Source organism: Coturnix japonica, chromosome 2 (assembly GCF_001577835.2).
Source record: "Coturnix japonica isolate 7356 chromosome 2, Coturnix japonica 2.1, whole genome shotgun sequence".
NCBI classification, from domain to species: Eukaryota; Metazoa; Chordata; class Aves; order Galliformes; family Phasianidae; genus Coturnix; species Coturnix japonica.
The window spans coordinates 111108394-111122729 of NC_029517.1; the positions used below are offsets into that span (position 1 = coordinate 111108394).

General features: G+C 42.0%; 2 protein-coding genes across 2 annotated transcripts; one reads left to right on the top strand and one right to left on the bottom strand.

Annotated features, from left to right (window-relative positions):
* Positions 1-2170: 2170 nt before the first annotated feature.
* On the top strand, positions 2171-10636 carry E2F5 (E2F transcription factor 5; the record flags this gene model as incomplete). The annotated part of the gene is made up of 8 exons (XM_015855820.1): positions 2171-2304; positions 2942-3103; positions 4352-4395; positions 5594-5658; positions 7232-7493; positions 8163-8363; positions 8551-8595; positions 9903-10636. Coding segments are annotated over 8 exons (1023 nt in total), but the record flags the coding sequence as incomplete, so codon positions are not given.
* RBIS (ribosomal biogenesis factor) lies at positions 9545-13582 on the bottom strand. Its single transcript, XM_015855821.2, has 3 exons — positions 13333-13582; positions 11514-11633; positions 9545-10753 (listed from the first exon to the last, which is right to left on the bottom strand). Exons 1-3 carry the CDS (start codon positions 13456-13458, stop codon positions 10685-10687), a joined length of 315 nt encoding a protein of 104 aa, XP_015711307.1. The 5' UTR covers positions 13459-13582; the 3' UTR covers positions 9545-10684.
* Positions 13583-14336: the final 754 nt, after the last annotated feature.

The following is a 14336-nucleotide window of genomic DNA, read 5'->3' on the forward strand; positions in this document are numbered from 1 at the left end:
AGGTGTATGTTTGGTGGCCCTGCCAGGCAGGGGGGTTGGAACTACATGATCCTTGAGGTCCCTTCCAACCCGGGTCATTCTGTGATTCTGTGAAGGTAAACGGGCACTGCAGCAATGACAGAAACTTCTACACAGGGCTTCTTTGGGAAACTGGTTTCTGAATGACAGGATATGGTTCGTTTGAAGTAAGTACTAACTGAAGAGAACAAAACGTTGGGACTTTCATAAGCAATTAGTCAAAATGTACGTTTCTGTAATCCGACGTTTCTCATAAGTGAGTTACGTGTGGAGGGAAAAGTGAAAAGCAGCAGGCATACCCTCAGGGAAATGAGGGGCAGGGTGCTCCTGGCCATCTATGAAGCAGCCCCAGGGGACACAGATGCTGACCTGCAATGGTGCTGATCCAGCACAGGTTGCTGCTCCTCACTCTGGGTGCAAGGAAGCCCCAGCAGTTGTGTGTGTTGAACTTCAGAAGTGTTTTAGCACTGAGCACTTCTTTGCTAATGCCTGACATACCATAAGAGTGAGGATTGTCTTGAGGTCAAATCCTACAGGGCTTGTTTTAAAATCAAGACACTCTTCCAGAATAATTGCGTAGCTGTCCCTGAATAACCCTGTGTAAGTAAATGTTGCTAAGGAAGTAAGCTTAAAATGTCAAGGGGTGAGATGGAAGGGAAAGAATGAAATCTCCTCTGTTCAGAAATCCACTATTTTCAGGGAATGGATAAATACAGAAAGATCACAATGAGTGAATAAAGGCTAAGCCACCTGAAAAAATACCCAGAACATAGTGTTTTTCTTCTCTGTGGCAGCATACTCTGGCTTCAACCTTGATTCCTGAAGTAGATTTGGCTTATAGCAAAATGCCATCCCTGCTATACTCGGGGCTAAATGGTATTTTCTGATCAACAGTGCAAAGTATTGAGTACCCTAACATTTGTTTGCTTGCCAGTGAAGTTTATTCCATGACAAGAGACAGAAAGCATTGCAAATGTGGGGACAGGAAGGGACTTGGGATTTGTAGCTGTGATGAAGTTCTTGTGTCTATGGAAAGTTCAAGTCAGTGGAGTCCTAAAACCTAAGTAACCAGAACAAACAAGCAAACAGAGTCCCACCATTGTGTTATGGAATAACTTAGCATCTGATCTCTGAAGTGCCTACATGATGGGGGAAAAAAACAACAAAAAGGGAGGATGGGGAAGAGGTTTGCCTGCTACGTTGTACTGTTTCTATACCACCAAGAACGTTCCCAGTGCTTACTGCCATCCCCTCGCATGATGTTTCTTTGAAGGGAAATGGCTCTGATGTGATCTAAACCTCTTTCCTTGTCCCTGGTTGAATCAGGACCTGAAAAAAAATAAAAGAGCAGAAAGCAAAGCATTCATCAGGTGCCCTGGAAATGCACATCTAGGAAGGCTTCGTATCAGGTATGAAAGAATCATCTTGGACAGAACTATGAATGATCAAGCAGCCCGTTTCCTCTGACTTAAAGTGTGCTCTGCTGTCAGCAACATGTTCTGGCAGCACATACAAAAACACTGTAGCTGGTCTGGGTCAGAAAGGGAAGTGGTGGTGGCTGTCAGCATTGGTATGAGCTGTGCTGGTGTTCTGGCAGCTCTGAATGCTATTGAGGCTGTTTCCTTGTGTCTATCACTTGTCATCTGGCAAGATGGCTTAAAAGACAGTGTTGGCTTTCAATCTTGCAGCTCTCCTTCGGTCAACCACTTTGGGCAATTACCCTGTCCTCCCATATCCCAGCAGTTTAATCTGGGGAGTTTCAGCAGAGGGGGTAATAAGCTCAGCATGCTGTTGGCCTCAGAGACTTGTTTTGTTGCAGTGTCGCCATCTTCCTTCCCTACTGTTTCGTGCCTTTAAAGAAGGATCACTATTGAGTGGTGCAGATACCAATGGCAGCGCTGGCAGTTCGTGTGAGCACTCCTCTCTGGTGAGGGTTGGCTTGCTGGCCTTGCCTCAGGTGACTTCCCTCACCATCAGGAGGCCACACTTGCATGTGACTTGAAGCTGATGCTAAGCTTCTGAATTTATCATTGAGCATCCTACTCTTGAAGGAAGGGTTGTCTCCGAAGGGCAGCAGTTCGAGTCAATTATTATTTGGCTTTCTTTTCAGGGAAATGGCTTCGAGTGTCTGTTGTTTGCCCCAGGTTGCTGACAGCTGTTGCTCTTGTCTCTGCAGGCTGCTGATGCCCTCGCCGTAAGGCAGAAGAGAAGGATCTATGACATCACCAATGTTTTAGAGGGGATTGATCTCATTGAGAAGAAGTCAAAAAACAGCATCCAGTGGAAGTAAGCTTTGGCAATTCTGCTTTTCTTCCTGTGCTTGAGAGCAACACAAACTGCCTCCATCAATTTCTTCTGGCTAGTTAACATAGGGTGAAGTTAATGTTACTCTCAGAATTGAGCAATGCAACATTTCAGAATGAGATCCAAGTTACAAATGAACCTCGTTTGTCTTTAATTTGCGTCTTTGATACGTAGAATCAAGTTTAAAAGCTATAGGAGAGATACTTTCAGAAAACTTGCATTGCTACTTTCTACCTACCGCTTGCACTCCCTGAATCTGGGAGAGGTACTGAGGAAGTGTTTCCACCTACCTACCCCTCTCAATTATTTTCTCTGGTTACTGAAGATGAAAGGGTAACTGAAGGGATAGGAGGGAAGAAGGAGCAGGAGAGCTGTGGGCCATCTCTAATACAGAAAAGCGACGTTCTGAAAGAATATAAGGTTAGGTAGAGGGAAATTCTAAATCTGATCTAATTTTTAAAATGCCCATTTTTTTTCCCATAAAACGCTGCTGGAAGAGTAAATTTCCTTCATACTGAATTTTAGAAGATTTTTCAAATGATTGAAAGCATGCTTAGGAAGTGCTCTTTTAGATTTTCACTTCTTGTGGTTTCATGAACCTATATACTTTTATTTTAAGAGGGGTAGGTGCTGGATGCAATACAAAAGAAGTCGTGGACAGGCTGAGGTATCTTGAAGCTGAAATTGAAGATCTAGAGCTAAAAGAGAAAGAATTGGATCAGCAGAAACTGTGGCTACAGCAAAGCATCAAGAATGTTATGGATGATTCTACAAACCACCAATATCCTTTTCAAGAAATGGTGTGCATCTTGGAACAAGAATTAAAACAGCAATTAAAGCATAGGTAAAGGGTGAAACATGCTGTAATCCATTTCATCCAGAAGCAAAGGCTAAGGAAGGTTAATTTATATGTTTTTTTTCTCTTCAGGTTTTGGCTCAATAAGAGTATAAATTACATTTGCATGACGTTTTAAGCTCTGTGGTTGTACAAATGGTAACCTGAAAATAATCCAGCATATGTATGTATTGCAGAAATTTTTAAGTCCACAGTATAACCCTGGTATGTGGCTTTAAATTGATTGTACTGCCTTTAGGCACTTGGATTTACACTTTCTTAGCTATATTTAACATGAATCTCCCTACTACCTTCCCCACCTTTTACTTCCTTCTCTTGAAAAATTACATCTATCACCCAAAGATAAATCGAGTTGACAAAGGTCTGAAGCTTGTTAGTTTTGGAACAGGAAAAATATCCTGTGTGTGAATATCCCATAATCAGAAAGGTTGTATATATTCCTTGTAACGTGTTTATCTGTCTTTTAATATATTGTGCAAAACAGATGTATCTGAAATTTAGAGCAGGAAAATGCCCTTCTTACTGGTAGTACCAATGATGAATACTTAACATTACTCGCAATTGCTCTGCAGAAACTACACCTCTAAAATTTGGTAGTAAAGGAGATTTAAGTAAGATATGAAGAAAAACGTGCCATGGGAGAGTTAGCAGTGGAATTAATCCCCCAGGGGAGGGGTTGGGATATCCATTGCTGGATGTTTTCCAGAACAGGAGAGGCAAACAACTGTCTGGAATGTCTTAATAATTGATCCTACCTTGAGGCAGGGGAATGGGTCGGCAGGTGAACTGTTAAGTCCCCTCTAGCAGTCTTTTTGTGTGATTTTTGGGACATCCTGATACACTGTTGAATTATGTAGTGTCAAGTTAATGAGGTAAATGGTATTCTTAAAAACAAGATTTTACATGTTTTCTATTTGAAAAGAATCTCTTCTCATTCAAGCTATTCAGCTCCTTCTCTTCTGGTATTTTCTTCACATACATAGATGTATATTTTTAACAGTACAGAACTGTGTTATTTTTAAAGTAGCCATTCTGAACATCATAAATCAAGCCTTGATTACACCTTTAAGTAGCAGCAGTAAGCTTAGGCTTAGTTCGGACAAACTTCTTTTTAAAGGCATCAAATACCAGTTTCACGTTGCTTTAAGAAAAACGTTCCTTGACATAAATTACATTTTCATATGTCACCCATGAAGATATCTGTAACTGTTTCAATGGTGAGTTGCTCCTACGCTGTATCTCATGAAAGGAGGGATTTCCTGATCTTCTTGAAACTTAACTTGCTAACTAACCTGCCTTTCCCTGCAAGTATTTTGTGTTTAGAATAATTATTCAACAGTGGTCAGAAGTAAACAGATACATCTTCTACCGTTCGTGACCAACAGGTTCTAGTGTACTTATAGTCACAGATTGTATGGAATGGAAGTTTAGCTGTTTGAGAGTGCTGGGTTTGGATGTCTTTTTCTCTGTTCACACTTTGCAGTAGTTTGCCTCTGACCCTAACAGAACCAAGGACAGGGCTTGTTGGTCTGCCTCATCTGAAGACCAGCCATGTCTGGATTTCTTAAAGTTTTCTGATGACAGCTTGAGTCGGAAGGAATTCCTTGTGATGTTACGTGGAGCCGGCTGGAGTTTAAAGATGGGACATTGCTACTAAACAAGAAAGATTCTGTACAGGAAGTTTGAACAAACTGCCAAGAACTGCTGGCAGAAATTATTTCCCTTGACACCCTTTATGGATCCCAAGTTACTCAAGGGAATGTTGTTGTTCAGCCTCACCTGAGCTGAAAACCAACTCTTTGCCACAAGGAAGGTTAGGTTTCTTTTTGAATAAAAACATAACATCAGATAACTGCTGTGGAATTTTACAAAACAAGCTGTTGCTGAGGAGAATTAGTTGTTACAAAATGTGTAGGAGGTGTTTAATATAGCAGTTGCATTGTACTTGGTTTAAGATATGTCCCAAGTAGCAGGGAAAGTTATGGATGAAGGCAAATTGATGTGTCCTGACTTTAACTAATGATTTGCAATACACACAGTAAGCTACAGGTGAGTGTTATGATCACCTCTTACATCTGAGTTGGATGTGTTTCTGAAGTTCTAACTTCAGGTACTTGAAAATGCTGATGCTGAAGACAACAACTGAAACGTTTTCTTGCTTTCCTATGTCATCTGTCCTCAAAGCAATAAAGCTGTACAAAAGAGCTGCTCTTGTTGAAAAGGAAGCTAGCTAAATATTGGGTTTTGGATCTCACAGGGACTATGCAAATCCCATCACAAGTGTATTTGTGCTGGAATTATGCAGTGTTTTGAGTAGCTTTAGAGAATTCTTCTATCTTATTTGAGTAGATATCATGCAAGATGTAACAAAAATATGCACAGTTAACACTTTCTTAAAAATTGCTATTTAACCAGGCGACACACTTCTAGCAATTCAAGCACCTTGTGGTACACAGTTAGAAGTACCCATACCCGAAATGGTATGTACTGGTTTCTTGTTTACCTGAGTGCTGTAAGGGGACAGTGGAAAAGAAGAGGTATGCTATAGCTGAGGATTTATCTCTGGCTGTGATGAGGGAGGAAGGAAAAATATTAAGCTAGTTTTAGTTAAGAATGGAGGTGTTGGGTGGGAAAGTTTTTTTTCTGCACACCTAAGTTATGTATGCAAAAGAGAAATTAATGATAACTCATCTTATATTGGAAACAAGATATAAAAGTGGGTTTGTTTGTCCTCTCTTTAAGTCTTACCAGTTTAGGCATAATTGTCTTGAATTCCTTTGAGAACTTAATAGCAGTAACTTTTGTGTGTCAAATTTCAAATCTATTGTATTGTTAAATCAGAACTTCTATGGAAATGTCTTTTAGATTTATTTGTAGGTTTGATTTAGATATGCTGTTTATGTTTAGTCACATAGTAGTATACTGAGTAGAGAAACACACTGCAGACTTCTTTTTAGCTGAAGGGTTTGTTAGACTGGGCAGGATTAGAGGAGGCCAAATTACTTACCTCTATCAATCTTTAATCTTTTTAAATTGTGTTGCTCTGTTTTAAATAGGGTTGATACCTTATGTAGGTGGGAGAGTGTTGCATGAAGCATGACAGATACAATGCTTTTAGAGTGGTGAAGCTCACAGGAGAAGTTTCAGAAGGTATTTTTAACAAGGCTAAGCACAATCTGAGCATCCAAAGCTAGGACCATGAAGCTGGTCCAGTGATACTGGGTCTTTGTTCATCTGTGCTGAAAACAGTTCAGGCAATGGTATGATTCCCTGTGTGGTGAAAGCAGTTATGATGCAGCTTTTTTGACTTTTTGTTGAGGACAAGAGCAGATGATTTAGTATTCCATCAGCAACTTCAAATGGGATGCATTTATTTTGGTTTTCCCTCCCTTCAGGCTCCTTTGCCACTTTCCTCATCCTCATTTATTTTCTGGAATATACTTGCTGAAATCCTATTTGATGAATTAACCTAGAACCTGCCAAAAGAATGCCTAGCAAATCAGCTAAGAAATTGTTTCTAATGACTCACTGATTCTGTGTTCACTTGGTCTGAGTGTGAACTTAATTATTGTGGCATGGCTGGTCCCAACTAAGATGGTCCTGAAGCTCCACTTTAGAGGAAGAAATCTAAAAGTACACAAATCTTTTACCTGTTTTGTTACTGACAAGATGTAGCTCTACTGTACGTTTCATGTAACTTAAATTCAGAACTTAGATAAGCCCTTCAGAATATTGTATGTTTGTGTCTTCTATAATTGTTCTGGTCAGGTAAATATGTAACATAATTGTAATGTTCCTTATTAGATCACTTATATTTCTTTTAAATATTTGTTTCCTGTCTGAATATGATTTGATAAGTTTGACAATTAAAATTTCTTCCTAGCATTTTAATTAGAAGAGCACTGTATCTTCTGGGAGGTAAAAAGTACATTGAGAATTCTGTTTTAACATCTTCATTGGTTACTGTGAGAAATAAGTCTACGCAATCGCTATTTTTGGTACATTTCCAAATTCTGTGGGAATTACAACATTCTTAATGCACCATCTCTCCAGGGCCAGAATGGACAGAAGAAATACCAGATCAATCTTAAAAGTAGTTCAGGACCTATCCATGTACTGCTTATAAACAAAGAATCAAATTCCTCCAAGCCCATGGTGTTCCCAGTTCCTCCACCTGATGACCTTGCACAAACCCCATCTCAGCCTGCAGCTCCAGTGACTCCCCTTAAACCTACTCCAGCTACTGAAAATCCACCAGAACATGGTCTTAACCAGGGACAACAGTTGCCAGAAACAACAGCAGACACACCGTCAGGTGCGCTCAAACTTCTTTTCCACCTAAGATGGGGAAGGAAACAGAAATGGTGATAGATAGAAGAAAGGCATGTCAATAATTTGCATAACATGGCAGGTGTTTGTTAAGAAACCATCCCAAGGGGCTTACTAATGGCTTTCAAGAGGTTACAGAAAAGCTTCTTCCTCTCCTGTCCTCTATCTGATTGGTGAAACAGTTTTTTCCCCTTCTAGCTTATTGTCTTACACTGAAGAGGTTTTGCATGCAGTCCTGGTTGTTAACCTGAGATGTTTCTCCAGAATGCAATGACGCTGTCAGCCTTAGATGGAGTATGTGATTTGAACATACACTTTTCTGTGAAGCAGATAGTATAGGCACCAGTTCCAGCTCTTGTTCCACAAGGTCACTTACTTTCTTCCACATAGCCACAGTGAGAGACTGCCTGAATATCTAGTATTGGTTTTTTGATCGTAATTGTAAGATAATGTGGAAATATTTAAGAAAATGCTGTCTGCATTTCTGAAGGATCCTGATAAAGTTGAGCTTGTAAGTTTGGAATGGGGAAGAGATTCTTCTCACCTCAACCCAGACATTAGCTGTGTTGTCCTCGAGAGAGAAAACCAGGTTCAGGTCTTTCACATTCCTTTTTTACATTAATAGATTTTATAATGTGCTTTTCTGTCTTTGTAGAAAGCAGTCTGCAGCAGAACAGTACAACTCCAGCAACTCCTTATTCTAGCCTTTCAGACTCAGTGTTGTACCCCAGCCTTTCAGGAGATGTCGCCCAAGCTACAGCGAGCTCCAATGACTATCAGGCTTTGCTCCCTTTGGATGTTAACTGTATCCTCAAGCCAAACTCGTTTGACATAGCAAAGATGGAAGAGTCCACAGGTAGGAAGAAACAGTTGCTATGCAGTGTTTCTATTGTTTCCTGAGCCATTCCTTTTGTATATCTATACAGCATGCTGTCTCCACAGCTCCTGCCCATGTGCGCATGGGCTGTACTATACTTTCCAGTTCAGTATTGTAATGCAGAGAATCTGTTGACTGCAATAAACACATGCTCCTCTTTTCACAGGAAATATCGGTGGGGATATTATTGACGAACTTATGTCCTCTGATGGTAAGTATTACGTATCCTTACTTGCAGTTATTAAAAAAAATAGTAGCATGGTCTTTATATGAACAGCACTTGTGGCAATTGTCTGTTAAATCTCTTACCAACAGTCAGTACAATACTACTTCTTTCCCCTGTACCAACTCTTCTGTCTTTGTCATTCTCATCTTTGCACCCCTATCTGTTCCCTGCAATGCTTTTATTTAACAGTCAAAATATGAAAGCCTTAATCCAGCAAGAACTTACATGCATGAGTAACTGAACAGTACTTAATTCTAGAGTAAATAAAGAACAGGTTAATGACTCGAGTGTTGCCACAAAATATATATGTGTGTGTGTGTATATGTATAAAAACAACAAAAATAACACCTTGTTTAATTACATTCTGCCATAAGCCTCTTCCATGAGCTCTGAGCAGATATTTCAGAGCATATTTACATGCCTGCGTGCAGATTGATACTTGGCCAGGTTTCTTACACTGGCAGACCAAATACAACCCTTTTCTGGTCTTGCATCTCCTTGGACATAGGTATGCAGAACTGAGCCACAGCTAGTAGTTCCATACACTCATGTCCGTCTGCTGTATCTCACTGAACCCAGCTGGTTTAGTCCTTTTCTCATTTAACTGTGCTGTTCTGTGAGCAGCCTGTGTTAATATCTGCTTTTCAAGCAGACAGACTTGGGGCTTATCTAGAAAGAAACATGCAGCTACAAGATCTAAGAGGGAAGCTGGAGTCATATGAATGTGACAATAAAATATGTGGATAAAACGGAAATACTCTCCAATTTTAGAACAGCTACAATGTGCCCAGCTCATCTGCATTGGTCTTCCTAAGGTACAGCATGAGAGCTGAGGCTTCTCTTCCTGCATTCCCCAAGAAGGACTTCAAGTCCATGCATTAAATGCAGCGCACAGAGAAGTTGACAGCCTCCATTCTTCCATGTAAAATAGGGATAATATGAATTTCTTTATCCAGAATAAATATCTGAAGACTGATACATACAATATTGTAACAGGAAGGAGATAAATATAAGTGATGGCTTTTTGACAGAGTTTTCAAAAGCTGTCTAGGAGTTCCTTTGCTACAAAAGGAGAGAGCAGGTCCATATGTCACAGCTTTCTTACTGCCTTAGTTTGAAGGCAGTACAGGTAGTCACAGTACGTGTCCTAGCACGCTTGTCAGATTATCAAGGCGATATTTTACTTATTAAGACTAACCCTGGCACTGGTGATGACGAACATACTGGATTATGAGATAGGGCTGATATTCCAGAAGTGTTTTAACTTAAACTAAACTATTCCTGCTTTACAGTTTTTCCTCTCTTACGACTCTCTCCTACTCCTGGAGATGACTACAACTTTAACCTGGATGATAATGAAGGAGTCTGTGATCTCTTTGATGTGCAGATACTAAATTATTAGATGTTATGTCAACCAGACTACTTATCTACCTCTAACGATAACATTCTAGACTTCTTCATAATCTAAGTATTTGAATAATGAATGTATAACTTCTTAGTTCACTGACTCTGGGAGTATATTTCCTTTTGCTTCCTTTAACTACTTCACAAAACAAATTCAACCACCTGGAAAAAAAAAGTAAAGGGCTTTTTATCAGAATCTTGGCACATTTTTCACCTGGGTGTCCAACAACTTTGTAGTTTTCTAAGGAAAGCAAAAAATGCTTTATAGCCTTCTGATCATTTTTTATCTTAAAATGATCAGGCTTTGCTCTCAGTTACCAGCATTTTCTTTGAAGCTTTACTGCCGAAAAGCTCTCAATATATTATAACGTTTTCCCATCCACTTTGAAACTTTCACTGCCAAGCTGAGAAGTGAAGGATATCAACTTGAGTTACGCTTGATTGTTTCAGTGAACCAATTTTGTGAAGTGCCTTCTGTTTTAGCACTTTAAGTTTCTCACACTGACTTCTGACATTCCACTTTCCTAGATGATAGGAAAGGTCTGTTTGTAGTTTGTATTAAAGTGTGCCAATACTTGTATATTAACAAGATTTTTTTTTTTAATAAAATTTTACAAACAAAGCCTGTGTGACCTTCAGTTCTTGGGATCTCTTCATCGTCCGTTATGCATTACAGCTGTGATAGTAAACTCGTGGCAGCATCCACGTTTGCTGGTTCCTCTTCTGAAGGTGCGGTAACCTGATAAAAGGAGAGTTTCAGTTTAAAGTGCAGATCAATTTCTTTTTGTGTTTGGGGAAGGCAAAAAAAAGAGGGGGAAAAAAGCCAAACAGGCAATGATTTGTGCTGCAAGTGAAAGACAAAGTGTCACATCAGTAATGTATATATAGCACAGTGGAAACAGGCACACCTCTTAGTTCAGGGGATGCACAGTTTTGAAACAGGGATGAAAAATACTATTGCTTTACACCCCAAATGGGCCAATTGAATGTTATGTCATGTATGGCCCTACTAATGCAGAAGTAGCGGGACAGTCCAGGATCCCAGCCATGTGCAATAGCAAGCTAGCAGCAGTAGGGCTGCTGGCACCAACAGCTTTGCTTGGCCTCATGCTATGCTGGCAGCACTATCACATGTACTGCCTTTTTTCTTCAGCCTCACCCTGGGGTATTTGGCAGTTGTTCTGTTGCTCCCAGCCACACAGAAACTTGATGGCCCCAGGCACAATACTCAGCTCTTGTCCAGTTCCCTATACTTCTCCACCAGCCAGGGTGGGTTCACCTGTACTCTGTATAATCCCATTGCCTTTTTGTCCCCTTAACATCAATAATTACAGGGCACTTGACTATGCCAGCCAGATTTCAGCATTACCCCACAATTGAAGCTAATAAAGCCAGCTTTGTAGCTTTAAAGCTGCTACAAGAATTGCCTGCAGCCTTTGTGTCAGAATGTAATGCATCCCTTTCACTTCCCTCCTCAGACTTTCACAAAAGGAAATTACCTGCTTTGGGTTCTTTGGAGGTTCCTCTGCAGAACCTTTCGATAGCTGCTGTACTTCTTTCTGAATCTCAGCAAAAGCTTTATTTATCTTGCTCACTTTTTCAGCATTTGCAATGTTTATCTGTAGGGAGAAAAAAAAACCAACAGCACAGATTGGTGTTCTAAACTGAAATTGCACTGGCAACATTTTTGTACAACTGTTAAGCAGCTGAATGTTATACGCATATCTTCCAGCATCACAGTAGGAACGTTGTTATACTTGAATTCTGGTTGTCGGTTATATTGCTGAGTCGTGTACAAGCGTTGTAATAAATACAACATTATGAAAGCAGTCAGACTTGCTGTGTTGGGAAGGGAGCTCACAACGACCCACCGCTTTTTGGGCAGGATCTTGGCCATACAACAGCACTTCACATGGCAGCCATTCCAGAAGCATGTCACACATCCCAAACTGCAGGCTATCTCCTGCTGTTCCAAAGGCTGCACTTTCATTCATGTCTCAGCATTTTACATAGGCAGGAGCACACTGTGAGCTGTTACACACATTTACGCCATTCACCTTCAAAGCTGAGGTAATTTCAGAGCACAAATACATTAAAAATAATTTAATTCATTCCTTAGACAGCGGCCAGGAGAACCAGCAGTAAGAAAGTGGGGGCACAAGGCCAATGAAACAAACTATTAGATTAGCAGTTTAATTGATAATAAACTACAGGGTGTATCAAGAAATACAGGTTCAGCTCCTGTCTCAAATTAAGAGTATATGGGGCTGTGGGCGATTCAGTTTACACAGGCGTTCTGTTTTCCATGAGAGCCTGTTGGCAGCAGTGCCAAAAGGGTCAGTTTGTGTACCCAGCACCCTTCGAACTCAGGCAGGGACTGCTCTGCAGAATGAGGCTTTGCAGCTGGGATCTGTATCAAAAGCTGTTTGAATATTAAGGAATCTCAGCTATTGAGGAATAAGGCCATTTAAACATTTTCTTTTCGAGCATTTTACAATACTGCTTAAAGATACGTAAATCCCCAAAGGCTTCATGAATTAAAGAATACAGCTTCAAACACAGCAGAATAAAATTTTACTCTTAATTAGCTTCTCACAAAGATGCTTTTAAACCTGTTTCTCCCTTTATTATACAGAGCCCTTTAGACTAAGAGCAGATTTGATTGTTTTGGGGATCCCTGTTGATTTCCCCAGTTTGTTGTGTTCCTGCCTGTCAGCCAGATGAACCCGCCGGGTGACTTTCACTTGCAGAATAGGAAGATTAGGAAATTAGGAAACATTGGCAACCTGATCTAGTAAATGTGTATGTTTGGTGGCCCTGCCAGGCAGGGGGGTTGGAACTACATGATCCTTGAGGTCCCTTCCAACCCGGGTAATTCTGTGATTCTGTGATTCTGTGATTAGGAAATATTACGTCTCAGAAAGGGTAGTCAGGCATTGGAATGCACTGCCCAGGGAGGTGGTGGAGTCACCGACCATGGCAGTGTTCAAGAAACGTTTGGATGTTGTGCTGATGAATATGATTTAGCTGGGAAGTATTGGTAATGGTTGGACCAGATGATCATCTAGGTCTTTTCCAACCTTGATAATTATGTGATTCTGTGATCTCAAAGGGCCTTTTTTAGGAGCTGCCATTTCACTCAGCACAGCAGACCGAGCGTTGTGCAGTGTGGGACAGTGCTTCACCCTTGTTGTTAAACGCTTTCCTTATACCCAATCTAAATCTCTCCTCCAGTTGGAACCCATTTGCAGCCCAGGAGAACCACAGATGCGACCGCACCACGCGCTAAACCCGCAGCCCCCGCCGGCTCCCACTCACCTTCTTCAGCCCGGAGGTGACGGGCCTCGCCCGGCCCTTCGCTCGGGCCTTCCCGGCAGCAGCGCCGCGGGCGATAGCGAAAACATCGACCGCCTTCGCCGCCTTCCGTGCCCGGCTCTTCCCCATGGCAGCGTCCACGAGCAGCCGGCGCGCACCTGACGTCACAACCGAGCGCCGGGGGAAGCCCTCACGTCACCGGTCCGGGATTCCCTCCGTGGGGCCGCCTGTCGCAGCGCGGGGTGGTGGCGGTGCCGGTCCGTGGGGGGGCTCAGCTCACGGCGGCAGCCCTTGGGCACGGAGATGGAGCATAAAACAGCGCTTCCGTGTGGGCACCCGCTGGGACACGTCGGATTAAAGACTTAACATGAGCCAGCAGTGCGCTCTGGCAGCCCGGAAAGCAAATGGGATCCTGGGCTCCATCAGGAGAGGAGTGGTCAGCAGGGATAGGGAGGTGAGTGTCCCTCTCTACTCTGCTCTTGTGAGGCCCCATCTGGAGTACTGTGTCCAGGTGTGGAGCCCTCAGTACAAAAAAGATATGGAGATTTTGGGAAAGGGGTCGCCTAGAGGAGGCCGACAAAGGAAATGGTATTCAGGGTGGCCTTGTTGATCCTATCGGGGTCGCCCGCTACTGAGGGAGCGAGGGCCGCTGAGGGAGCGTTGGGTTGTGGTTCAGCCTAGAGAAGAGAGAGGTTGCGGGGTGACCTCATTGCAGCCTGTTCAGTACCTGAAGGGAACTACACCCAGGAGGGAGTAAACTCTTCGAAAGGCTGATAATAGCAGGACATGGGAAAATGGTTTTAAGTTGAAAGAGGGAAGATTTAGGTTGGATGTTAGGGGGAAGTTCTTCACTGGGAGAGTGGTTTAGGCCCTGAACACGGCTGCCAGGGGAGGTTCGTTGGATGCCCCGTCCTTGGAGGTGTTCAAGACCAGGTTGGACGGGGCCCTGGGCAACCTGATCTAGTAAAGGTGTATGTTTGGTGGCCCTGCCAGGCAGGGGGTTGGAA

Excerpts from the sequence above, each read along its gene's own strand:
- RBIS (XM_015855821.2), bottom strand. The coding sequence starts at position 13,458 with ATGGGGAAGAGCCGGGCACGGAAGGCGGCGAAGGCGGTCGATGTTTTC. Across the intron at positions 11,634-13,332 it reads TCACCTCCGGGCTGAAGAAG|ATAAACATTGCAAATGCTGA; the intron begins GTGAGTGGGAGC and ends TTCTCCCTACAG. Across the intron at positions 10,754-11,513 it reads CTCCAAAGAACCCAAAGCAG|GTTACCGCACCTTCAGAAGA; the intron begins GTAATTTCCTTT and ends TCCTTTTATCAG.